Source organism: Vidua macroura, chromosome 12, assembly GCF_024509145.1.
Source record: "Vidua macroura isolate BioBank_ID:100142 chromosome 12, ASM2450914v1, whole genome shotgun sequence".
Taxonomy (NCBI): domain Eukaryota; kingdom Metazoa; phylum Chordata; class Aves; order Passeriformes; family Viduidae; genus Vidua; species Vidua macroura.
Window position 1 is genome coordinate 738,281 of NC_071582.1, and position 27,867 is coordinate 766,147.

Here is a 27,867-nt window from a genome sequence, read left to right on the forward strand (position 1 = left end):
GATATTTCCACCTGTTATGGGGAGAAAAAAGAACAAGAACCAGAGCAATTTATAAAGTAATAAACAATTTATTTCTTCTTTACATCAATCATCATGAAGATAACATCACTTATGTTAGTGATTCAAATTTCTTGTACCGCGTATTGCTGATGTTTAACATGGCACTTAAGGGAACAGTCACTTAAACAGCTATACAATGTCATTAAATTAATCAATTTGCCATTTCTCAGTTGTGTGTCTGAACATCCAACTCTGTCAAATTTAAGACCATTCACTCATTTCTGATGTTTTATACCGAATTTAAAAAATCTTTCCCTTTCTGCTGAAATGTCTTACCATGTTTACGAACACTGAAGGGAAGGGGAGAATCTCTCACAGAAGACACCAAAAGGGCAACAGAAAAATCCTTTTTATTGATTACACAGCTGGTAAAAAGAAGACCACCAAACAATGTGATAACACTGGCTGATAACAGTACCTGTAACACATATACAGGTCAAGCTGAAATACTGTGCAGTTCTAATAACTAGAGGTGTAGTGCACCAATTTTTTGCCTATTTAACAGAAGATAATAGACCCTTTTAAACAGCTAATGAAGAGTTTCACCAGGAAGCCATGCACACACAAATAGAGATGGAGGAATATTCTGCACAATGCAACTTAGTGGTGTGGGTTACATCACATATTCTGGGAACCACCCATGAGGAACTCTGCACGTTGTGTGCAAGGCCTTGAAGTTAAAATATTATCTTGGCAGTTCTTATGTGCACGGACAGGTCAGCTGCCCACTATCTGGCTGGCATGAATGGTAAACCTCATGCACCACCTCAGAAGTTCACACACAAGCACAAACCCTTGAGAACCATGCAGTTCAGCTTTGGCAGGCCACTGAGGCACACTGTATTTTGGCCTGGTTTCATCAGGTTTAAATACTGCCTGTGTATCCTGCATGCCCCTGATGAGTTACTACTCTCCAAGGTAACCAGATTTAAGCATCACTAGAAAACGAAGTCACATAATGACATTTGCAACAGCAGGCAAGGCAAGCTTCCCTGATGTTACTTGCTGCTATACACATCTTATTTTTGTTCCACAGAGACTTCTAGTGGCCAGAGGTGAGAAGCCTCTGCAATTTTTTTGACCTATTAGCTCATCACTAAATCAGCAACAAGGCTTAACAAAATGAAGCCAACAGCTTTCTGGGAATTTGAGCATAACAGCATCGACTCATTTCTTATCTGCAAGCTGACAGAATACCCAGAGACAACACAACTTCCACAGGATTCCTAACATTCACGGGTAACAGCCACAACATGGCAGAAGAAACAGAGCTACTTAGCTTGACTGTACAACTGGAAACAACTAAATAGAATGAAACACAGCAACACATGCGCACACAAACTGAACCATCAGCACAACTCTAACAGAAATGGTCCTCTAATATTGCAGGTCGTGTTTTGTCAGCTAAAGAACTTCCCAAACCGTTGCCTTAAACTTAGTTTTATCTTCACAACCCAAACACTTCAACGGAATCAGTCATAGGACTAGTTCATAGCGAAGACTCAAAGCCAAAGAAAAATGGATTTTAGGAATAGGGTAAGTACAAGTATCTAAATTCTTCACCTTACTATTTCACTTGTGGTCACTGAAAGGAAGCTCTTCACCTTAAAAAAGAATTCATTTAACACTTGACAACATCATTAAAACATACAAACAAAAAGCCTGCATTACATATTGATTTAGAGACCAGCTCTTTCAAAATCAAGATAGCGTAACTAGAAAATTAGAAAACCTGGTCCCATTTTTGTATTCAAATACTGATTGTAAGTACAAAAAGAATACAGTACATGCAATAATATCAAAACCCTGCCCTCCAGTACACAACCAAAAGTAACTAGGGAATTAGAAAAAAATCCCTAGCTACTGCCTACCACACACAACGTAGGGGACATTTCAGAAGACTAGTAACATACAAATCATGATGATCACACCATCAGTTCCTCATTGGCAAGGATTTGCTGGCTAGGTAAAAATTATGTGTCATACAGGAAGCATAAATATTATATCAAAAGTAGTCTTCTAAGTTACAACTTCACTTCTGATTAAATAGTTCCCTTCCATATAAACTAACTTATAATATGCTTACTTGGAGAAGGCTACAACTACATTATCTAAAATTATTTTTTTTAAAAGTGCTGTGAAACAGAAGCAGGATTTCTCTCTGCCCACACTTAAGTTGACTAAAACAGTTACACGATTATACCCAATAAAGTACTACTACTTCTAGAAAACCAAAACAAAACACATAAAATACAAGCTTGATGCACTTGACTCTTCACAATGATTAGTTTTCTTTTTTGCCAATTAACCACTTCCCCAGAGCTTGGTGATTTGCTGCCTAGTATTTGAATCCTAGTTTTATCATGACTCATTATAGTCAATACAACATTCTGAAAATCCAACAGTTCAAGAAAAAACATTGCAAAAGCCCAGAGAACAGCTAGCAAGAAAGAAATCCCTCCTTCTCCCCAGAACCATTTATGAGCACTGCTAGTCACCAACTGAGACAAAAGTAACACTTGCACAGCAGAAACACTACAGCTCAACAGCCCAGATGTTGCTCCTTACAGCTGTCTTGCAGGAAGTGCATCCAACACTCACAGTAAAGCTGAGTCATTGGGAGAATATTGCATTTTTCTGTTGAAAAAGGATCTTCAGCTCCCGTGTGCACATTGTGACCTTTAGGTTTTGTTTGATTGATTGGTAAATATTTGTTTTATGAACCCAGTCACTACCACTATTGTACAACAGTTCTACAATCATGCCGAAAGAATGCTGTGTTTCTTCTTAAAGAGCAAGACTTCACCTTAGGTCCTAAAGAGGAAGAAGCATTAAAAGAAAAGGGAAAAAAAAAAACCAACAAAAAAAAAACCCTCACAGAAACAAAAAACCATAACGAAACAACCCTTAAACAGATATGCAAAAAATTAGTTCCTAAAGCATGGTACTCCTGTGACAAGCTCCATTCTTTCAAAATATCTGGAGTTTGGTTGTGGCCTTTTTGAACCATTGCAATCAAAATAGTGAATACAAATAAAATTGATTAAAGAGAGTTTGATCTATAAACCCCTTTCCATGAATGAGAATCTTTATCAACACAGCTGCCCTGCAAAGTAGAAATGATGTTTGCTATCACTGTTTCCATACACATTTGACAGTCAGTGACAGAAATAGGTACTTATTTTACCTTTACTTTAGAGTGTATATATATATATATATATATATATATATATATATATTCAAGTGTTCTGTTTGGTGACCCATTGCATGACACTTCAGGAAAAGACAAAGAAATCTTCATCCCATGCTTTTCTGGTTAGTGACCTCAAGAAAGGCTGGATGGAGCCAACCTGAATCCAAGAAATATGGATGCCCTCTCACATTGAGCCTGCACTATGAAAAACATGATTACATAAAAAAACCCCTAAACTTAGAATGGCACTGAATGTAACAGAGCATGGACTTTTCTTATTGTTTCACATCCAGACATTAATGGTACACTGTGGGAAAACAACTGTCAATTCAGCTGACAGACTAAACTGAGACAGATATTAAGTGCTCTACAAATTATTCCAGGAACATAAATGTAAACAGAAGTGTTTGGCCTCCATACTAAGTGGTATTTCTGAAAGTGCTGGGATTTGGAAATCTGTCCTGCATATTTCCAAAAGCAACAAGTTTACATTCTGTTTGACAGGATTAATAAAGTGTTTTGGAGGTTAACTCACTTTGGTCACGATCCCAAAGAACAGTTTATATTAAGCAGTCTCAGCTATCCTCCTCATCATCACTAATAAGGTCTCTTTTTTCTACGCAGGTCTCTCGCTCACGCAGGAAGTCCTCGCGAATGGCTTCCAGCTCCGTCAGCTCCAGGCGCACTTTCTCCAGGTGATAGGCCCTGCGGTTCCTGATCTGGCGTAAGGGAAAAGGGTTCAGGTCTCCAAAAGCAATAGCAGTCAGTTTCCTGCAAGATTACACAATGGTAGAAGACAATCATTCATATTTGGTGGGCTTTTAAACTTTATCCATATCGACTTTTATCATATGTCACATATCTCTGGTCTCTTTCACACTTGATAGGTCTCAGATGTTATCAATATTTAAAGAAATTTCTATAAAGCATTCAGGCTTAAGGTTATTCCAAGTGATAAAGTGTAATCAAACACTCAAGAGTTCCCCAAGCCACCTGTAAACTCTGCTATAAAGATCACAGTCTTGAAATGCTGAGCAGAAGACATAAGCTTGGGTCACCAGAGCTTCCTGGCTACACTGAAGACTTGGTAACATCCAGTTACCCGTACAGACTGGATAGCTGCCTCCATGGAACGCACAGCAGCTCCTTCAATCCCAAACCACTCAGCTCTCCAGTTAACCAAGATAACCTGACAATCAAGAGACCAGATAAAGACAGGGACAACACAGATGTGGACAAGGATAATACAGAACATGGACAAGCCAAAGTTTCCAGCACAGTGAGAATGCTCTGGGGGTTCTGCTGGCTGGACCACAGAGATCTCTGGACCAGCGTCAAGCCAAACTTGTCAGGGCACAATGTGAAGCACCACAGAGGATCCAGCTCCCTTCCAGAGTCACACTGCATCATACCATCCTGCAGTCCCAGCAAAAACAGCAACTGGGCAGTCTAATCAGTCCAAAAAGGCTGCATCCAACTACGTCATTATTGCTGATCTACACCCAAAACCATCTTTGTTTACTAAGGAAACAAGGAGAATTTGAACATTTAATTTATTCTATCTGAATTATCAGAAGTAAGTATTAAGAAAACTTCTTTGGACAGTTTATTTAATGGTAGGTTTGTATTTTTGAGTGATCAAGGAACGATTTCCTGCTATTTCTACACAGAAGATACTCCAGCAGCTTCTCTACCTGTGCTCAGCATGCCCTGGCTCTGTAGAAAAACCCAGCTATGACATCCTGTAACTAGAATATAATTACGCATGTGTCTGTAGAGACCTTTCTCTTTAGAAACTTTGTGCAGAATTATTTTAACCATTCAGAACACCCATGAATTTTATACAAATAAATATTTCTGAATTTTTCCTCTACAACAGCATCATTTTTTGTCCATATCAAGAAAGACCTCATTCTACATGCTTCTGCACTGCTCAAATGTTGATGATGTACAACTTGTACAAACATGGCAGAATAAGAAACCAGGCAGTTTAAATCCTGTCTTGTCAGTCCTAGCAGGCAAATCCATATTCCCTAGGTGACCCTGCACTGCTTCCACTCTTAAAACTCCAAAAGGCAGAGACTTACAGATCAGCACAGAGCAGCATATTTGTATTGCAAGTATCTTTGATGTACTGAATTCTGTCCTTCTGTCCTCACTTGATCTCCCCATCCCCCAGTGATCCCTAATTAGTTCATTTTGTTAACACCAAATTCAGCAATTTTAGAAATCTTTACAATAAGTTATTTCAGCACCAGAAAGTTTAGACAGGAGAATCAAGACATCATTTCCACAAGTGGAAAAGGAATGGAAAGCCAAATCTTCACCTCTGATTAAATATCAAATTTTTGTTTGGATTAGGTAAGAACAAAAAAATTTTTTTTTCTCTCTGCATCAATCCCAGCAATCCCTTTCAAGCACAAGATTATTCAGCTTTAACTTCTCTCCAGTCAAAACTGAAACACAAGAAGTAAAACCAATAGAACTCTTGCAGCAGGAGTCAAAGTATAAGCCTCCATTTATGTGGAATTTATCACATTAAAAAAATCTCAGATTTCAATATACAGTTTTTCTCTAAATTGAAAATTAGTGAGCTTCAAAAGAGGTGCAAAGCATTTTCAGACATTAAACCAATCCCAATATGACTTTTCTTTTTAAGATTAACCTACTGCTCTACAGTCTTGAAACCAGGAAAAAAACCACTAGACCAAATCTAAAAACACTAGACCCTAATTTACAAACTGTAAGTCCTATGCAAGGACCGAAGACCAGAAAAGTATCTAATTTGTATTTCATCTCTGCTTCCAAGTATATCATAAACCAGCTGGAACTATGTGGCAGAAGCCCGTGCATTAACCACGCATAAGAGATTTAAGCTGTGGGGGATATGGCTCACATCTTTAATGCTTGAGCCAGGATGTATTTTTATTTATCATAAAACATCTTAGTAAGAAGTTACATTTGCAATGCAGAGGGAAACTTCACCTGTGGTTGAAATTCTGACATGCTGCTACCACGATACTTAAACAAGGAAATCTCCTTCACAAACAAAAATTACTATTTAAGCCTACATCACTTCTGATTGGTCTCTGCTCGACAGAAGTGCTCATGACAAATCCTACCAGTTGGTTGCATCTCTAGTTGCTTTATGTGAATTAGGATCTAGATGAAAACAAAACCAAAGCCACAAAACAGACATCTCCCATGGCCCACTACAAGCCCCTCAGTGCCACCCCGGTGTGAGTTACCCACCTGGCATCAAGGATGGTGCGTGTGAAATAGCGAAGGTACTTGAAAATAGACATTGAATCTTGCAGCTTTAAGATTTCCTCTTCTTTGTACTTAAACAGTGCCAGGGCAAATCGGAATATTACCTGATAAAAATACATGCAGTATTTGGTACTTTGTAAATACAGAATACACTGAGTCTCATGACCATCTTCATAAACCCCCAACAAGAGTTCCTCAAACACAGGCTGCACTGAAGCCCTTTAGTCACACCTCCCTTGATCTCCCTCCCCCAGCCCCTATTTCCAAAAGCTGGAAAATATTTTGAGTGGTTATGCAAAGTTCCTCTCTTGTTTTTTTCCTACCAGCCCCGCACTCAGTAACACCACAGTACTTTGTTATCAGGTAACAAATAAACAAACTCAGCCCATGCAGCTCACCTTTGGTCCCTCATAGAGGAAGGAGTCCCAGATTTTGAAAAGGATGTCACTAACCACACTGTCCACAAAAACCACAAGAAACCAGTTGAAAGTGATGAGAGTATAATCGACTTTATATTGTTCAAAATGAGCATGTAATCGTGGAAGCTTCTCGCTCAATAAATCCTTAAACACTCGCTGATCAACCTAAAGAGATGACAAATAGAGTGTTATTGTTCCAATTTTCCAGCACATCGTTCAGAGCAAGGCTGTTATCAACCTGTGAGTGCAAGTTTTTCCAGAGGTAACCGAGAAACCCAGGATTGTCTAGCTCACACTTCCAAGCTAGATCCACCCAAAGCACACACAGCTATCCCACTGCAGATTGCCCATGTCTGCTTCTCAACCCAGCCCCGGTCTCACAGGGCTCCTCACACACAGGTGGGGTGTTTCTAGTACTGGTCACCAGAGCTGCATCAGTGCAGGAGCACAGGAGCAGAGAGAAGAGAGAATGCTGGGCAAACACTGGGCTGGAGAAGGCAGCCTGGACCAGAGCATCACCTGGACGCAGGAATGCTACAGTGGCTACTGCCCACAGCACTGCAAATGCATCGTCACCCCACCCCAGAACCCCACACCACCATTCCCCCGAATGTGAGGAAAGGGACAGTAACACAGCTCAGGGCTGGGAAGCTATCGGTGAGAAGGGGGGTTAAGGACACTGAACAACTATCTCACTGCCAGAGTCCTTGTCCAAACAAGGGTCCTGGTGCTTGTAACCCACCCCTGTCAACTCCACTCCCGTCCCTTTCCAAAGAGGCCTCTCAGACAGTTGCAGAGGAAAGCAGTTGACCGGCTGCAGTTTACAGGACCAGGCTTTATCCCAGCAGAGCACATACCTGGGATCCCAGCAGTGTCTTAGTATAATAATCACGAGGCATGAAAACTTCCACTATTGTTACTAGACACCAAAAAGCATCTTCCTGTTCCAAGTACAGAAGTGCAATTGCTACCAACCTGAAAATAGGGCTTATTTAGAGAAGATTATCAGAGATACAAACTATAGTAAGAACCATTACAGTAAAATATTTTTTTCTGTTCAGCAGAGATAAATGTATTAACAGCAGAGCACTGAACAGCAAAACTTGATGAAGTTTAAGAATAGGGCAAAGCCATGCCTTCTCAGCCACACCAAGTATTTGTATTCAGCTAAATAAGAAAACAGAAAAAGGCAAAAATTTGCTCGAAGAATTTCTTGAAGTGTTGGTGTTGCCAATTTTAAGAGCTCTCTAAACACAGAGTCTAGTTTAGAAAGGAGATGTTTATTCTAAGGGTGTTAGGTGGAGGTTTCCACATTACTGCTACTGCTACTACCACCCCTCCTTCATGATTCATTGCTTCTATTCTACTACTTCTTCAGTGCTCTTTCAAAAGACAAAGCTGCTCTAAGTTCAAAAGCCTATGCTAGTACATAAAATAGTGCACAAGTGGAGATCTATAGTATTACATCATGGGGATGAGACAGGGTGTTAGACCAACACACCTGCTTCAAGTAGCACCTTCTTTTACTACAGATCTCCAAGTAGCACAGCTATTCTGGCAAAGGCCAACTTAGCATTGTAACACAAGAATCCCCTTTAAATTCTGCAATTCTGTTTGAAGGCATCAGTGGAAAATGCTGAAATTTGTTGCCTTAACAATAGGAAAAAAGCTTTCAAGCATTTTTTTCTGCTTGCTTTAAAAGAAGAAAAAACCTAACAAATTCCTGAACAAAAAAGCAACACAGTCCCCTACAGCTGAGACATGAAGTCAATGTAAAACTACATTTAAGTAGCTAATTTCTTAAGAGTTAATTCTGGTTCCAGTTTTGATGCCAACTTGATTTTACAAAATTTATTATCCAGGTCAACTGCTTTTTTTCATTGGTTTAAAAAATGTAATAGTTATTTGTTTATTATAAATTATGAGCATACAACCCATAGAGCAAAATGTTGTTCAAAACCATGTTGCTGTACATGGGATTTGAAAGGCTCACTAGGTGTTTCACTGCATAGTTATTAACCAAGATAAGCAAAATCTTACCTGTTGAGCCCCTGGCAATATCCTATATCAGGATTTCTCCAGGAAAATGCCAGCAGCACGTTTCGCAGCTTCTGGATCCCTTCAGACGTTGGGGAGGAGTAATGTTTGTTGTTTGGCAACGTCCTCAAGAGATCCAACTCAATCTGTTTAGATGCGGGATTTGGTTTTTCCAGAGCTTTTTGAAGCAAGACTTGGAAGTAGCCAGGTACTGCGCTGTCCTTGAACTTTTTAACATGGAGATTGACACACCATTTCCACATCTTGGAACGGTGTTCATGGGGAATTCCAGACCGAATAAGGTTCTTCAGTTCCACACAGCGCATCATCTCTCTATTCATTGTGCTTGCAAGATAGTTTTCCCATTTCACTCCTGTGGAGATCTCTCGATTTTCACTGAGTGAAAGTGATTTCAAGTCCAAAGCTCGTGATTTTGCTACTAGTTTCTCCTCATCATCATCCTCTGGGATAGTCTGAAAACCATATATATCATATTCACTGTAATGGAGAGGAAGAAAAAAGGTTTTAAAAATATGTTCAGTAGCCCTGAAGCTCCCAAGTTCTCACCATAAAGTTACTTGAAAGCCACTCTCCATAGCACTCAAGTTCTTCTTGTTAAACGTTTTTCTGAAGTATATTTTTAATTTAACAATTACTTGTACAATTCCATATAAAAAAAGACTTGGTGCCCACGTTCCTGTATATATTACTACACAAATTAAGCAATTTATTTACCAACATGGTCGAGTTGGAATGAACCCATCTCCTCAGCAGCTCAGGGCAATACCTTTGTCTAAGTCTGATATTGTATCTCAATTAATGAATAAACGTGTCAGTGAAACTTCCCCGTGTGACCATTTCCAAGACTCCCTGGCAGCCACACTGCCCACAGAGACTGTCACTGCTGGGGCCAAAGCCCCCCGACAGTCCCTGCTCAGCTCCTGCACACCTCCCACTCTCAGCCAGGCCAGGTTTCCTCACAGCTTCCACCCCAGGCTTCCCTCAGCAGAGTCTCAGGCTCTTTATTCAAGGCACACAGACACGGCCTAGGCTGTGCCACAAAGTGCCCTCAACAAAGGAATCCTGGGGCTTTTAGCCCCTCACCATCCAAGTCTTCACAGCCCTCCCTCTCCTGACTTCTCGCTGTGTCTCCCAGTGTTTCTCGTCTGGCTGGTGCCACCAGGCCTCGTGGCCCCTCATCTTCCAGATTAGACCACCCAGAGCTCGATCTGCATCTCCACCTGCACCAGATGTCTTTCCCAATACAAGGTTTTTATACAGCTAAAAGGATTTCATGACCATTGCCTCATTAATGAAGGGAAATACAATAAATAACCCAAACCTGCAAATACATTCTTACTGTCTGTTTTCCAGTATTATAATAGAGCCCACTGGCCAAGACATACATACATTTAATTTAATAGGACCAAACTACCTGACCAGGTGGGGTTTGAAAAATGCTTGTTCTGGTTGTTCACTAGGTTCTGCTTTCAAGGCATCTTCCAGTAACTGTGTGATAACCTCACGAGCAGGACTTTGATCCTCAGAACAAACAGGAGTTTTCATTTCTTGAAGCAAGATCAGGTATTTACTTTCAATCTGGCAGAGTTTGGCTTCTAAGCTGGTATACTGCAGAAAACAATACATGATACACATCTTCAGACACTTTGTACTACACTTTTAAAACCTGGCTCAATCCTATTTCCCTTGGTTTATGCTGCTTAGAAACATCTAAGTCAAGAACAGGCAGCTTAACTTTCCCATTTTTGTAACACCAGGAAACATAAGGCAGCATAGTAGACCAGATGTTTTCCACCACATGTATTTTTGCATATGGAAATTCTGAGCAAGCCTTAATTATCACCGAATTTTATGAAATACCTTAAAAGAACAAAATGGCTGCATTGTAGCAGCTTTAGTCTGTGCATGTGTGAAAAAGGAGAACTTAAGTGGCATATGAGTTAGCTAATAGCATGTAAGAATTGCAAGCACACGCCTCTGTGCCAAAAATACAGCATTTAAGCCTGGCCACTGAGTGCATGGCTTCCAAACAACTAAAAGCAAAGCCTACAGAGCCAGCTACAGGTATCTAACCTTAGCTACAGATGAGTGCATTTTCCCTAACCCCAAGCACTGGAAACCTTTATGATTTACCTGCAACATCTCTACACTCAAATTCATCCAGAAAGAAATTACATTCACCATACCATAGTCATCCTTTGTGCTCAGGATAGTGATAGTGACCTATCAAATCCTCACACATCCTGTCACTGACCTTTAAAGAAAATCATTACAGTCTTAATTCTGAGGAAACAATGTTTTCAGACATGTACATGCCTTTGTTCTTCAGTTATCAAAATGTTCCACCGGGTCACACAATTTTAAAAGCAATTACTTCTTTCAAGAATCCATTCTGAAAGATTGGTCTGTAAGGACTGAGAGAGGGCATTTTTTTTTTAAGCTATCATATTTAATACATTTAAATGGTTCCATTTCCTGGGTAGATTTACAGCTAAAGTATGGAAAACTGCTTTAGACATTGCCAAGTGAGAACATGCTGACCTTTGCCTGCCATTCTCTCTCTCTTGCTTCTGCATTTCTTCGTAGAGTAGAAAGTTCCAAAATCTCCTTATTTAAAAATTTATTCTGGGTCTTATAACCCTGAAGATTGTCCTGTTGATAGAAAACAAAAACAAAACTGAAGTGTATTATGCCTGTCAGATAAAGATCACCTTAGAGCATAGGAACAGCAGCTACTAACAGGATTTTAATTAAAAATATCAGGCTCAAATCAAATATTAGTTTTGGACTTCATGTAAATGAAGCACACATGCCAAATATGAGCGCAGGGTGGTGCTGTGCCTCACCTGCATCGCTCCCAGTGCTCCACTGCCTGCAGAAGGCAGCTGGCTGCTGTCAGGGCACAGGCAGGGATAACAGGCACATGCAGGCTGAGCCCACCCCAGAGGCCACAGCAACACAAAAAAGGGGGGGATGAATCCCCCTTTGGTTTTCACCACCTTCACCAGCCCTCATTAAAAGTACAAGTTTCATGTCTGCCTCCATACAGAAATGCCAACAATGACCTCCCCTGCTTAATCCACTCGGATCACAAACACTGCCTCTGAAAGCTGAGCCTGTGGGATGAGGCTGGTACTCTCCCAGCAGCCACGGGACTCTCACACTCCCCAGCATCTGTCTGCTTTCTGCCAACACCACTGACTTCTAGTTTCAACTTCATTTATTAAAACTTACCAGGCTCACATATAAGAAAGAAAATTGTGCATGTTTAAACATATTTTAAGCAACTTATTTACATTCCAAATTCTTTGGAATGTTAATCAATTTGAAATACAACATTTACCCAAAGGCAAGAAAGCCTGTTTAGAGCAAAGTGGATAACTTCAGTAATTTCATTAAGAACTTGTGACACATTCAGAGATGTATGTTACAGAATAAAAATAAAGCATTAGTAGGAGTTAGCAGTTTTAGTAAAACAGGTTCTTATATTCCTCCCTCTTTTTTTGTCTCCTCAGAGCTTCCCTTTGCTTTTCCACATGCTCTTTGTTGCCTCAATTTTGATATTTAAAATAAAAAAAAAAAAACAAAGCAAGCTTTCTGTTTATTTTCTCCATGCTTATATTTTCCTCTTACCCTTAATCCTTCCTGCTCCTTTGATTATTTATTACATCGCTTCTGCTCCACACCAATGAATAATTTCCTGAAAGTATAGCCCTGCACTAGAGATGGCCCAAAGGAAGGAAATTCTGGTTAGATTGTCACATAACAGCTCAAAGTGGAGGTTCCAAGCTGAGAAAGCCTCTGCTGATGGATGTCCTGGGGAACTGCTGTAGTGATGTCAAACAGTACAGCAGACTAAAAAGTACTTTTACAGAGAGAAGAGATTCCCCTATGCATCAAGACAGAGACAGTGCTCTTACTTTTAGTCTGTCCAGTTCCTGTAGTTCCTTATTAGTACAGGTGGGCGTGGGGGAATTTATTGCTCCACTTTGAGGGGATGTGCTGTCCTCACATTCGCTGAGCTGGCGAGACAGTTTCATGATGACTTCATCTTTAGCTTGGATAGTTTCCATCAACATTCCCAGCCGTTCATTGAGTTCTCCAACTTTACACTTCAGATTCTTGACTTCCTGCTGGAGACTATCTTTTTCCAGATTTAACTTTTCAAGTTGGTTGTTGAGGCCTAAAATCTGGTCATCTTTTTGGTGCAACAGCTCTAATGTATCTTTGGGAACCCCCTCACAAAGGTGGCTTGCAAAGTATTTATCATATTGGGAAGATCGGACTGTTTGCTGCAGAAGTCGAACAAGTTCCTGAAAATTAAAAAACAACAGCAAAAAAACTTGATGAAATTTTAAGTTTCTAAATTTTATAGCTTAGAAATGTAACGTCAAGCAAAATAAAGTTTCTGCAATGGGTTAAGACCTCATGCTGGTGTTTCAAAGAGAAACAGAAATGCTTTACAACATGATTTCTAGCAGGCCAACACCTTACAATGACTGGCCTACATAGATGGCTTCAGTGTCCTTCACTGAGCTAAGGATCCTGCCTGAAATGGCTACAACAGGTTAAGGAAAAGGAGTGGACAGCTGAGGCCCAGCAGTTACTTGGAAGCCGAAAAAAGCCTTGCTTGCAAGCAAGGCATCCTGTTGTAGGGTGAACAGGAAGAGGCTTAAGCCCAAAAAGTTAACAGGAAATCGTTACAGAATGGAAAAAGTAAAGGTAACCAAGAGCTCTCTTCTCTAACGGATGTGGAGAAAATAAAAGGAGGTAAAAAACAAACGCTGCTTTGTCAAAAAGGAAGTCTATGAAAGGCTGCTTAGAAAATCTTGCCACAGAAATGAGCACCTAAGACACCGTTTTGTTCTTATTAATACAGAAGCAGCTGTGAATGTAGTGTTGCACTAGACCAATGAGATCTCCCACAGCAGCAGGCTCAGAAGCTCAAATGTGCTCATAGGAAAGATAATGCCTAAAAAGAGTATAAATATAGGGCTCAGACTCCTTCGTTGGTTTCCGTTTGATCACCTCACAAAAAGGAAAATGCAAATAGCAGAAGTAGCAGGTCTACACAAGATTGAAAACATTTTTCTTCTTTAAATGAATATAAGTTCTTTTAGATAAAACCAAGGTATTGAATAAATTGGAGTTATGAGGGCACACAAGCATGACCACCATGTGAGTGCAGACTACATAGACACATTATGATTAGGCCTATCTTACAAAACCTCTCCTGAGGAGAGAAAGAAGCCAGGTTGATTTCCCACCCCCTGCATTAGCACTGAAAGTACCAAAAGACAAACAAAGAGAATCTGAAAGGAGAAGTTCCCAAGATATTTTACGTACATATGGAAAAAGAAGCTATGACTATCAGCCAGGATTCTGGCAGACACCAAACAAGTTAACTTCAGAGAACAAGGAAGACAGATAAACCAATTCAATGAACAGTGTGCAAATGGAAGTTTTATTCAGGACTCTTATCTTCAACAGATGTAAAAGATGGTCCTTCTTGTTTTAAGACTTTTTGTACACAAAAGTTTGTTTAGAACCATCACTTTGTAACAACCAACCAGGTCTTAACGCAGTGAGATGGCCAGAAAGGTTAAACTCACAATCACCAGCCAGACCCATTTGCTTCTGTGCACTTTGCCTGAAGGTTTAAAATTACCTTTTGGCTCAAAAGATCTTTCTTTAGCTTCTCCAACTCTTCCTGCTGGCTTTGATACTTCAGCTGCAGCTCAGAGACCAGTCTGTTCCCATTGCCAGAACACCACTCTGTTGGGGAAGAGTCGCTGCTGTTGCGGTTTTTGCTTGATCCAATCATGTCTTTCAACGGGCGCCTTGCTTTGTATGGAATGCGGCCAAAATCAAATGGAAAAGCTGAACTAGTCAGTCCTGCATAAAACAATTTCTTCTAGTTCAGTTCACTTAGTAAAAAGGCATTTCAAAGCATTCAGATTTCCTTAAAAAATATACTCATTAACATTAGACTTTGAGCAGCTTTCAAACCACTCAATACAATAGTGTTAAACATGCCTCATTTTCCAAGTTGCTTCTTTTGGTGGGAAAAAAAAAAAAGCTCAAAAATCTTCTCCCCTCCCAGAGAAAAGACTTGGCTCATAAAATAACACTTTTCATATAAGACATGAAGAGAATTTTACAATTCATTGCAGAAAATAAAAGGTATGCGTAACTATGGCAAAGTAAACTTTGCTTCAAATAATCAGAGCAAAACCATCTCTGATATCACAGCCTACTGCTCCTGTAAGAGGATTCAATGTAAGGTTTCACCTCCACATACAGGATATTTTCTAACAGATTAAATCACCTGGATGTCACCTAAGGTGCTCTTAAAAAGATGCAAAAACATCTTGACACGGTTATTCCAGACACTGGTCAAATCTGAGAACCAGTTACAATACACAGATGAGCTGCTTGCCTCATGCCCATCCCTGCTTCTGCCCCATTTCAGAAGCAAGTCAAGGTAACAGGTACATACAGAGACTAAAGGCAATTCTGCTTCAGTGGGTGACCCCGTGACACTCAAGTGAGTAATTACAGACATCAGCAGTTCCCTTCACCTTGTTACTTTGCAACTCCTGTGACAAAACAAACCAGTAGCATGCTCAGGAAACCAAAACCAGTGGATTACAAGGTTTTGTCTTGATTCTCTTGTATTTGAATGGCAGAGGACCTCAAACACATCCTAAGAAATTGATTTTTTAAATACATAGTTTACAGAGCTCTGGATGTGGTTTGTGAAGAAAAAGATAAGCTTCCACTTATCTCCTAGAGACAGACATAACAGGATACTCTATGCTAAACAAGGTAAGGCATATGGTCCCCTTCCTTCCTCCACTTCTACCTTTATTTCCTTCTGCCAGGTGTTTCCTTTTTTCTTCCAGAGCCATTGAGTCCTCCAAGTCTTTTGGGGTTGGATCCAGCAGTTCCCACTCCTCAGTGGTATAAAATACACTTCTGCGATTTTCGTTACTTCCTTTTCTTAAGGAGGACATGGAATTTCTGTGAAAAAGGCAGCAGGAAAAAGTGACAAATATTTCTCTATTCTGCATTAATTTTATAAGGGGCTTTTCACAGTTCAAACAGTGCAAACTAAAAATAAGCTAAAAACACAGACAAAACCAGTAACAAATAAAAGCCCAAAGAAAATAAAACATACGCTAACAAATAGCACTTGGAATCAACAGCCAAATTCCAAGAACAGAAGAATTATTTTACTTTAATGCCATGGTCTTTTGCACCCCCTGTTTTAGCTTTGTTTATGCAGCAGGCAAGTAGAAAACAAACTTAGGATTTACAAGCAGCATCTCTTTATTGATCAGCTGTAGTTTAGAATTTCAGGGTAGCTGCCAAGCATTAAACTGAACAGCATGCAGTCAAAACACCTGTACGTTGTAGCTCCATACTGGGGATTAACAGAAAACTTGGGAGCATCCAAGAGACCTGCTGCAGCTGAAACGCTGATTACAAGACTCCTTTGCACTCTTTCTTTTCTACAGTGGAACATGGCCAACTATCTGCAAGAATATTTCAGGGGCAGCCTCTGAATTCCAGCCAGACAATTCTATAGGAGAACAATACATTTCCCAGCAGGATGAGATTACCTGACCCAGCTCCCTCACAACCATCACACACTCAGGAAATGCCCACTCTTAGATCTGTGAGAATTAACATAACTCAGTACTGAAAAGCCTTTGTTCAACTACATAAGGACATTCTAAATCAACCTACATGAACCAGTTTAATATTTCAGGCATAAAATTGGAAATATATTTAGTATCTCAGCATTTTCCACACAATCTGTGCAAGCTCACTACGATGAGATAAACTAAGATAAGCTTTCGCTCAATCATCCACATTCTCTTTTCAAAACTTATGCAGAAAATAACCCATATTACACTTTCAAGATCATTTGATGATCCAAGCCAGTCTTTCAGCTTCGCAAGAGATTTAATATCTTATCAACATGAACTCTAAGCCAAACGTTAAGCAGTGCACAACTTTTATAATCTGATGAACTGATAAATATTTACAATTTAAAAATAATCCTAATGTTTATTAATAAAACTGTTTCAGCAATAAATTTACAAGCTTGGCAAAGACTCATTTACGCTACAGATTTCATTTTCTTCCAGAAATAATCATAATTCCTGCTGGGGGCAAGAAGCCTATTTTCTTTGTTCAGACATTCCACACAAATTAAGTAGATCAAATTGGGTGACGATGGATTGGACACCCAATATCAGTGAGTGTCTCGGGAAGTGCCCCCAGCATCTCTACACCTCTTCTCCAAATGGTGGCTGATCTCTTACCAGGCAACTCTGAACTCAACGTTCTCTCTTCTGTTCTCTGTGCCTGTTCTGCACTCACTCAGCCTCAACATTTAAAAGCCTGAACACCACTCTCTAAAGCTTGAAAAAACCACAAAGAACAAGTCAAGTGACTTCCAGAAAAGCTTCTTTAAAGAACTGCTGTTAGGCCCATGAAAAATCATAGCTGATGCTGAGTTTTGTAAAGCTTTTGCACAGGTATGTTCAGGGCACTGAAGCAGCAGTCCTTCATTGCTTTCTATTAGATTAAAATAAGGTGAAAGATTAAATAGATAAAATTTGAAAACAGCATTTATTTCTCTAAGTACAATCGGGCAACCTATGCAAGAGCCAATCATATGATCTAATGAGTCTCTATTTTTAGTGTTTGGGCTTTAAGTCTTGTTTTTATGGTTATATAACTGGAGGTTATGGTAATTCAGTATGTTTCCAAATCTATATTCTGCATAAATAAGTAGGTGAGAGCATGAAAATGAAAAAAAAAAAAAAAATCAAGCCTAAATGTCTGTATATATCAAATAGTATTTGAAAGTATATTTTTAAAAGTAGAGGAGTGCATTTCAACTTTAATTCTGTAAATATATACACTGCTTAACTCCAAGACATATTTTTCTTTTTCCCTCCCCCTTTATTACATCACAACTGCTACCTAGGATGCAAATACAGCTATTATAGCAATATCTTCTCTGTCAGACACACTAAATGTGTGTAAATGTGTTCAGGAGGAAGGACAAAGGCTTTTACCGAGACATCTACACACCTTAATACAAATTAATAGGTATAAAACAACAATGTGCTCCCAGCACGAGAGGAAACTCTCTGCAGTTTCAGATACATTTTGATCCATCCTCTAACACTGGGGCTGTAACTAATCACAATCCAGTAAGACACTGGATAGGGCACACATATTCCAAAGGCTGTCGGATCTTCCCCCTGTCCCAAATGGCACACAACTGCTGGAGAAGGGAGGAAAACAACCAACCACAACACTAGGAAAAAAAACCCCAAACCCACAGCCAGAAAAAGAGTAAAAATCAACACCATCTGGTAACCTCTCAGATCTCTGCACTAAACCAGAAAGCTTTAAAAGGGATCTGTTTAACTTCGCACTGCTGATGAAAATGAACATTTTCCTCCCCGCTCAAGAAGGACATGGTCTGGTTAACCAAAGCTACAGCTCTGCTTTGTGAGCTGCTTTACATTAGCAAAGCAGATGTAACATGCTCTAAGCAGAAGTAGAAAATCCATCTATGTGGGCAAAGCAAACCACAAAATTCTTCAGAAAGAAGCCCAACAGGAGAGCAGAAAACCAAAGGGACTGCTTTCCTTAAAGCAATTAATACTAAAGAGTACATTCATTGTGAGTGAGGGGTTTTGATGTTGTTCAGAAGGGGTCTGCCACATTTTTGCTCAGGAATTTGAACTACATCCACTTCAAATCTGTGCCCTGTGTTTTCATTTCTTTTAAGAATAAAACAAAAAATAAGGATTTATATTGGTTTGATTTTCATCACTAAAAATAGTTCCTATGCACTGAGTACTATGACTACTACAATGCTGGGAATTAACAGCTCCATGAAAAAGCAGCAGTGGCTGAGAATACAACTCAGCCTCAACAACCACCGGGGTTCAGAGAGCAAAGCCATCACTGGAAGTGCTGTACAAGACTTGTACAAGACTGAGTCTCCCTGTCAGGTATCAGTGATGCGACACAATAATGTTCTCTTAAACCACCAAACAGTAGAGAGAGTAAAGAAACTGTTTACTTGGAGAGGTACAAAACAACGAACAAATCCACCCCATCACCTCCCATCATTCTAAGAAGCTCCACTGACCACAGACTGATGTAGGAAATAGTCTTGGTCAGGAGCTACCAATCTCACCATAACTCTTTCTCCCAGGTTCACAACTTACTTGATCTCAGTACTCCATTGTTTAAGTGAGAAATTGATGGCACTTGCTTGGACTGGTGCAGGCTGGGAAGCTGCTTGTTCCCCCACCAGGTCTGTAGGAGAAGTCTCCACAGCTAGAATATTTCTAGCTTTCTCTGCTGAAGCATTTTGACTTAGGATGCTCAAATCTATATTAAAAGAAAAAAAAAAAAAGAAAAAAAAAAGAGGAGAAAGAAAAATTAAATAAACATAACCTTCAATAAGTAAAAGAATATTGGCTATGTAAAGTCATAGACTGCTAAGTCTGCTAGTGACATGGTTCAGGATTTACTTTAAATTGCAACATGACTTTATAAAGCATTCAGTTCAAATGAATCTTATAAATAGCAAAGTTCTCAGTGAGATCTCACTGCAGCCACATACTTCTGGTAACAGACAGGACCTGTGTGATGCTTTCAAAGCATTATTTCATGAGTGATCAACAAAACAGCCAGTCAGAACTAAGTCCAGAACAGTGTCACAAAAAACACTGACCCAGCTTTCAGGGTGTGCTTCATCCTGTAAGTTATTCATCCTAAAAGTGACACTGCTGCTGCAAGTCAGGGACCTTCACAGACCCGGGGCAGTTCTTGCCAGAGCCAAGAACGCTGGCACAGCTGTGCAGGACATCAGACACTTCCTGCACCAGTGGGGATTCCTGAATGCAGCTCCTCCTCAAGCCACCCCAGCCAAATCTCCTGTGCACTGGAACAATGGGGGCCCCATGGTCAGGCCATGCAGAGCTGCAGCACAGTCCTGCACACCCCAGCAAACCCCACAGGCTCCCAACAGCCCCAGGAACTGGCCCAGCCCTGAGCCACAGCTCACAACAGCCAGAGGAGCCAGGCTGACCCAGCTGCTACACCAGGGCTCTAACACACCACCCTGGCAAACAAAGACTGCACAACCTGCCCTGGCTGTGCTACCCCAGTGTTTCTATTAGTCTGGAGAGCTGCTTTCTCCCTCCTGCAGGCAGAGGAAGTAAAAAATCCAGAATACAGAATATACTGTGAATAGCAAAAAGCATTAGAGAGAAGCATACAGCAGTTTACAGCCTTCTACAAACCCTCTGAAAAGGCAAGTTCAACAAACCCAAATGTAATTTTCAGATTCTTCTTGATATAATTAATAAAATACTGAAGTGGATTAAAGATTTTTTGACAACACTCTCAGACTTGATTCAACATTTATATTAGAAAGTAACATATTGGATGGGCCCTGACTTAAACCCTAGGAAATTATGATGCCCTCTTTTATCACTGCTGAGTCTTTCAGCCTTTGTTCTGACAGTTGCTTGGCACCCGCAGCGAGACCATCTTTAAGCAAACCATATCCTCCAATTACTCAGCAGAGGGTTACTTTTATCAAGTATCAAAGATTAGAAGTAGGAAGAGCATTCTGTGATAAAGAATATGAAATATTAAAGATCTCTGACACTAGGAATCTCTCAAACCCTTGAAAAATGGTATCTGACACAGAAATGTATCATGTCATGTTTCAAATAGAGGTACAAGTTACACTGCCTTGATTTTTATGAACAGATACTTCAGAGCCTTATCAGCCAAAAGGAATTCCAAGTTCTTTTGCACTGTGGCTGCTTGAACTGAGCACAGTTCAGCTAAAATAGCTTCGATAAAACGAAACATGGGGTTATATTTACTTTCTAATGAAGAGGAAAGATAATAAGTAGGTTTTAACTACAAAATAATAATTAAACACAAAACCAAACTCCAACCACCCCCCCCCAAAAAAAAAAAAACACAAAAAAAAAAGAACAAAAAAAACCCAAACATCCCAAAGGGAAAAAAAAAAAAAAACAATCCACAACATGCAGACCAAAAACTTATGGGTACTCAAAGCCAGGGTGGAAGACTAACATTCTGCCTTTATACTTACAGCTTGTTTTATCTTCTACCTGTTTGATTCTGCAAAGTCCTTTTAGAGGACAGGTAAAGGCATTGCTGAAGAGCTAAATTCCCAACAAATGCATTTCCCCTCCCAGATTTGCCAGTTGTCTGAGTGTGGCACCCTGAGGCTGCTCACTGGACATCATCCCCTGCCCACAGCAGCCAGAAGCTTTGTTAGAGGCACGGACTGCACAGCACACAAAGCACAACTAACTATAGTGGCTGCTCATGCAACCTCCAAGTGAAAAAAAAGAATCTTGTTTTGGAACTTATTTCAAAACACAACAATTTTATAAATGCATGGCATTGCATGTTTTATTAATGCAAATTAAGAACTGAAATTATAGAAATTACGTTAACATTCAATTGATTTCAAGAAAAAATAATAATCCCACATAGTATAAAGAATAAATAATTTATTTTACTTCCATGGTAGTAAGGCACCTCCACAACAAATCCTACAGTGTAATTATTGTTCATATTCAATTTCCCACATCCCACTCTGAAAAATACTTTGAAGTATTTTTCACTACATTGAATGTTCTTAAAAACCTTTCACAGCTGATCCACAAAGCAGTATTTAGCTCCATGTATGCCCCAGTTAGTCCAGATTTCTGAACTGGGAGTGGAGAGGACAGGGGAGGACAGACAGGCAAGGTTGCAGTAAGCAGTTCTGGGTTTGGCCTGAAGACAGACTACTTCCCCATTTAAAACATTAGTGACAGCATCTGTACTCGAGCACTAGCAAAATAAACCAATTCCTATACTCCGGTATAAAGCACAACACTGCATGCACATTCAGTTCTTCAAGAAAAAGAAAAAAAAGCCACAAGACACATATCTTAGTCATCAACATGAAACCAGAGCCTTACAAAATCCCGTAACTCTACAAGAAACTCCTGGAGTACTTGATTAAAAAGAAGGATCAAGCATCAATCATTCAGGCTTTTCTCCAAAAGGAATCCCTACTTAAATAATTCAGTTGATGATAAGAGTTATCACTGTGATTTGTCCTAGAAAATGAGATACTCTACATGCAGCTCCAAATAACACATAATGCAGTTTAACTGCAGGCTACCCCTGAAAGGGATGGGCCTACTCAGCCCATGCATGTTATATTGACATTCCTTGTCCTGGATATGACAACAACAGTAATCTAATTTTTTTTTTTTTTTTTTTAATCACATGAAGAGGTTCAGCTGGCTCATCCAGAAAGCCCCCAATGACTTACAGAAAAATACCAGATCAGTGATGAAATGACTGGATGTGATACAAAACAGGTGTAAAGGAACAGCACCTGCACACGCTGCAGTGACAGAGGCTCATTTCACATTGTACCCAAGCTCTGAGAGAAGTAGCACAAACAAGAACCAAATCTGCGGCCAAGTTACATATTACAGTTGATGTGATCCAACACTCTGCTGCCAAGAGGACAAGCCTGTCTGCTGCTTTATGCTGCCTTCCAGTATTTGGTCACTGTGCCTTGTTCCCCCCTGTCCACCAGCTGCGCAATTACCTGATTGCACATTGAACATATTCCACTCATCAGTCTAGCAGAAATTTTTAAAAAGTGCTCCTTTCTGGCTAACATATGAACTCAACCTAGTCAGCACAGGGTCAGTTAAACACAACAAAAAAAGGGAGCCTGTGCAGCAGAGAACAAGAGGCTGAAGGCAGAAAGACAAAGGGCTGAAAGAGCCAGAGCCTGTTCCCTTTTGCAGCCCTTAGATTTTTCCCACCAATACATGTGCTCTGGAGCACATGGTTTGACAAGCTGCTACCCAGACTGGCTGCTGCCAAAAAAAGGGGTCTCAAACCATCCCACTTGGCATTCCCAGCAATTCTCTTGAGCTAATCCTGCCACTCATCTGTCCCTACAGTAAACCACTTCTGGAAACTACACTGGCCAAAAAAACTGATCTGGAGAAGAGGCTGACTGCTGCTGCCTGCAGCCCCTGCAGCAGCACTTGGCAGGGCCAGCCCTGCCCCAGCTCAAGGGCTGGGCTCTGCTCTCAGCAGGAGCTGCCTGCAGTGGCTGACAGGCCCAGCTGAGCCCCCAGCAAGCACACGTGAGCTCAGCTGTGCTAAGCACGCAGCCACAAGCAGCACATTCTCTCAAAGGAGACAGTGGGTTAGAGGACAACACCGACACAGAACCTGAACCTCCGGAGGGGACAAGGTGTGACAACAACAGCTCAACACTGCTGGGTTAAAGCGGGAGCAAAGTGACATCAACCAAACGTGACATCTGTTGGTGAAACATGTCTGACCTCAAGACTGCTTAAACCCAGGAGAGTCTTACTAATGCCTAACCTGGCACAGAACTGGGTTTTACTCAGTCTTATTTATGGATAACAGAAATCAGCAAGGAATCCATTTCTGTAGGGACTGAGGAATAAAACAATTCACAAGTGCCTGCACAATGTAGTAAAAAATGCAGAATAACTCTATATAATGCACAGACATTTTTCTAACACTGACACTAGTGTAGAGTTACATTTTCCTTGCCTAAAGGTATTTCAGAGACTGAATTTCACTTATGTATTATCAGTGCAGACTGTCTTTCAGTTTTGAAGGCACCGCATTTTTATGACAGTCAGATAGATCCACCACACCACACCTTTTCAGGAACAAAGCATGGTCATTCAGATTGCAAGATATACCAGTTCCCACTAAAAACTGGAGTTTACATCTCAGGATACTTACCATACTAACTTTTTAAGATCTTGCAACCACTAAAAGACAATTTACCTGGGCTTAATGAAACCTAGTTGTGAGACTACTCAATTTCACTTCCTTTCGAAAAATCTGTTTTTCAAGAAATCAACAGATTTTGTAAAGGATACGAAATCACATATAAAATCACATTTATGTTAAATATTGTAGCATATGCAAAGTTTGCACAGAGTTACTTGATAAACAGATGTGAAAAAGCTCTCTTAAGACTGTTCTCTACCCCAGTGCAACACCTTGTATGGAAGAGCTGACACTGAAGAGAGCCGTGCCTTCTGTTCTCACTCAAGTTCCCAACGTACCAGGGTTGTCTTTGGCAACAAGACCTTTGGAAAAGTCACTGGGTGTGGGGGAGGTCCGGCTGTCCCGTTTCGCCGCGTCGAGGTTGTTGCAGTATTCCCACCTCTTCTGCTGCAGCTCCTGAAGCCAGTAGGTCATGTCCTGCCGAGTCGCAGCCTGCAGGACACGGGACCAGAGCGCTGGTGAGATCTCTGCAGGCCCCTGGTACACGAACACAGTAATTCCAAGTGCAAGAATAAATCCAGCACAGATAATCGGCAGATCACCAAGGTAACCACCACTCAAAATCAGTATGACTTTAAAGAAATAACCACAGTGCGCCCAGATGCACCTTGTGGCCACATGCACATCCATGATTTTCATGCCAGAATTTTTCATTAGAAGTTGCATTTTTCATTTCATGCAGTTTTCATTGCATTCCTTTTCTTCAGTTTTACACTCAAACTTTAGAAAATGCAGCAGCATCTTATATTTTACACATAATGCACTGTTTGAACATCTAGCTACAAATCTATATTATTGGAAAAAAATCCCATACACATTCAGGAAGATTCCCATTTTCTTTTAACTTCTTTTCTTACCAGCAGAAACCAACAATTGAATAATCCATTGCATTGCCTCTTACTTTTATGACTAAATCTACATACTGTATTGCCTGACAATCCCATGAGCTAACTAGCTTCTACAGAAAAATCATATTTAAAACAAAAAAAAATCCCAAAATTCAACATTAATGCCTAACCTACAAGACTACAGTCAAAAATGTGGGCAGTGAGTGAGGAAGAATTCTAACATACCTTGAATCAGAGCTCTGAGTCATTTCAAAGCACATCAAATGACAATATACAAATACCAAGAAGAGACGAGTGAAGGTATCCGACACTGCAGGTGCTCTCATGGAGAAGTTACTGTTATTTCAACATACATCCCCAGCTGCCAGACTAGGACAAATACCTGACCTGGTAACATGGACTGTTCAGGAACAAAAAAATTACCACTGATGAGAAGACACTCCCCTAACGCCTTTGGCTTGTTAGCACATGGAGTGCTTATCTTTTAGCCAGCCTTTCTCCTACCTTCTCCCAGAGTGCATGATGGCATTATCAATGGAAAAGATGACTAGTTTTATTCTTTAAAGACAACCTAATTTCAAAGAGTTTTTTGTTCTGTTCCTCAAAATTTAAGAGGGCACCTGTGAAAGGTGCAGCTGCAAAAGAATGGAGAGCAACAAACAACACACGTTTCCTTACAAAGGCATACAGTAAGTGCTGCACAAAGCACAGCAATGGCACAGAATTGTCTACATTTTTCACATAAGAACACTTCTGGTCTAGTAAAATTGAAGATTCATTGGCCATTGTATTTTGGCCCCAATGGCAGCTAATGACAAGACAAAGCACAAACAGCACAGCAAACAAAAACTGATGCTTCCCCAGGGTGCTCTCTGTGGTTCAGCAATTTGCAGTCTCAGTTTAACCATGAGAGAGATGGATTTTTATTTTACCTTTTGGCTCTTTGTACCCCTACGAGCTTTAACATCCATGACACCCTACAGCGAATGGCTCCAAAGCACCATTCAGGGAGATTAAGCAGAAAACCTCAGTTATTCCTGGAGCTGCTGCTCCAGCTCCTTTCAGTACATTATGCACATGGCAGGATACAAGATATATAAATCAAACAAACATTCATAAATCAAGAAGTGAAACAAACAAGTGACACATGAGGACACTGCAGAGTCAGTTGGTAAGAAAGATATGTAACCAAGACACTTCTAATCTGAAATGGAAATCAGCTTCATATATTCTTTCTTGCTTACTCACAGGAAACCAGAGAAAACTATTTCCCTCATAAAAAAAAAATTACATAGGGTAAAGAATAATTCAGAAAGTCAAGGAATTGGACCCTGGGAAATGCCAATCCCCACAGCCACCTCTGTCAATTTGGGAAGGAACACCACAGGAGCAGGTTTTTAAGTCTACAGACTACAGTTACTTCCTGCCAGCAGTAAACATCTCCCCTTCTATTTGCATCACTGAAGTACTTCCTTTGGAGCTTTAGCCAGTGGCAAGCCTTCACTTCTGGTAAATTATACTTCCTTTAGAGACACTTGCTCACAGGCCATGTAAAGCAATGTTTTACTGTGCTCTAGCAAAAAACCACCAAGAATTCAAAGAGCTTCCACTAACCCAAGATGCAGTGCTTACGTGGTTCTCTTTGCTACCACAACACAGCTAAGGAGGCAACCCACCTGCACACAATCTAAGCTATACCTACAATTAGCTTCTGCCCACAACTTCTTGAACTTCATGAAGCTCTCTTACAATTTGTCCTACTACCATCTTGCCAATCACCTTCAGAGAACAGTGAATCAATGTTATTGGAGTTGCTCCTTGCTGCTTTTCAATTCCCAGCCCCACTTGTTCTCGACTGAGCTGCAAGGACGCACCCTCAGCTCCCAGGCAACGTTGTTACACACACGTTATTACACACAGTGTGTAACAAGTGAAGCAGTGCCCACCCTTCAGCAGAAAGCGGCAGGGCAAAGCAGGACAAGGTTCTCACGCCCCTGCTTCAAGTAACTTGCCCAAGAATTACTCCATGCCCTCCTGCTGCTCCCAGCCTGTTACCTTGCCTTCCTTTCCTCCCACACATGGTCCTCCTCTTCTTCTGGAGTCTTCCTCTCCCTTTGAACAGTTTTGGCTGAGTTTATTACAGGCATCTCAGTTATTTACAACTAAAAGAGTATCCTAAAAATCTCTGTTAAAATTAGTTTTGTTTAAACGAAAGTAATCGCTGAAGCTGTTGTTTGAAATAGATTTTTGTTTTTAAAAAAAACAAAACAAAATAAAACCAAGAACTACACATAGAATATTTAAGTCTTCCTCTTCCCCTAATCATAAAGAACACAAATTTGGAAACATATTTTTAAATTCACTTTATCTGTCAAAGAAAGGAACACTTCCATGCTTGTCCATTTCTCATGACTTTTACTAGTATTTGGCTGCTGCCCACCATGAGAGCCAAAACATTTAATTAAGCAGAGTAGCAATCAATTTCACAAAAAAATCCTTATAGCTACTGAGGTATTGCTAAGGTGCTTTCTTACTGCAGAGCCAGGCAGTCACATTTTAATGGATGCATTTCTATGAGAAGAAAAACTACCATGAATGTCACCTGAACTGGTGTGAAATAAGGAATTACTGTAAGTGTACTGCTGCAAACTTACAGGCAACAAGAGTAGGAGTAAAAGACACTCTTAAGTGAAGAGCCATACAGTGCCATGTAGTTCTCAACTTAAACAATGGAAAATTTCTATAATTTAATTAAAAATATTCCCCTAAATTCTTCCACTAAGAATGATGTAGAACTGTCCCCTTCTGATGCAGACATGACACAAACAGAGGAATTATTTGAGGAAAACGTCCATGCACTGCCATCCTCTATCTGGACGCGCTGCTGGAACACATATGCCAACATTAAATACTTTAAAGGAAGAGTCCAAAGAAATGCAACAGGCAGACCTCACATTTTGAGAAATCTCATGAAAATTCTTGCTGCATTTCTGAACACAAACTCTCCCTCAAGCTACTTTGTAAAAAGGGAACACCACCAGAAAGTTTGCATTTCCTAAGATTTACCATTTCT

General features: G+C 40.3%; 1 protein-coding gene across 6 annotated transcripts in view; it reads right to left on the reverse strand.

The window, feature by feature from the left end:
• Positions 1 to 48: 48 nt before the first annotated feature.
• The window catches only part of TBC1D2B (TBC1 domain family member 2B), a 31,408-nt gene continuing 3,589 nt past the window's right edge, over positions 49 to 27,867 (reverse strand). For 2 of the 6 annotated variants that reach the window (XM_053988514.1, XM_053988519.1), the window contains exons 2-13: positions 24,225 to 24,378; positions 19,266 to 19,431; positions 15,866 to 16,023; positions 14,669 to 14,895; positions 12,921 to 13,313; positions 11,542 to 11,652; positions 10,415 to 10,608; positions 8,983 to 9,477; positions 7,800 to 7,917; positions 6,922 to 7,107; positions 6,506 to 6,627; positions 49 to 4,024 (exon numbers count right to left, since the gene is read on the reverse strand). In XM_053988514.1, coding sequence (XP_053844489.1) covers positions 3,829 to 4,024; positions 6,506 to 6,627; positions 6,922 to 7,107; positions 7,800 to 7,917; positions 8,983 to 9,477; positions 10,415 to 10,608; positions 11,542 to 11,652; positions 12,921 to 13,313; positions 14,669 to 14,895; positions 15,866 to 16,023; positions 19,266 to 19,431; positions 24,225 to 24,378 — 2,520 coding nt within the window. In that variant the 3' untranslated portion in view covers positions 49 to 3,828. Of the gene's footprint in view, positions 4,025 to 6,505; positions 6,628 to 6,921; positions 7,108 to 7,799; positions 7,918 to 8,982; positions 9,478 to 10,414; positions 10,609 to 11,541; positions 11,653 to 12,920; positions 13,314 to 14,668; positions 14,896 to 15,865; positions 16,024 to 19,265; positions 19,432 to 24,224; positions 24,382 to 27,867 lie in introns of those variants that run through there. The other 4 variants (XM_053988515.1, XM_053988517.1, XM_053988516.1 and 1 more) reach the window with 4 other exon arrangements.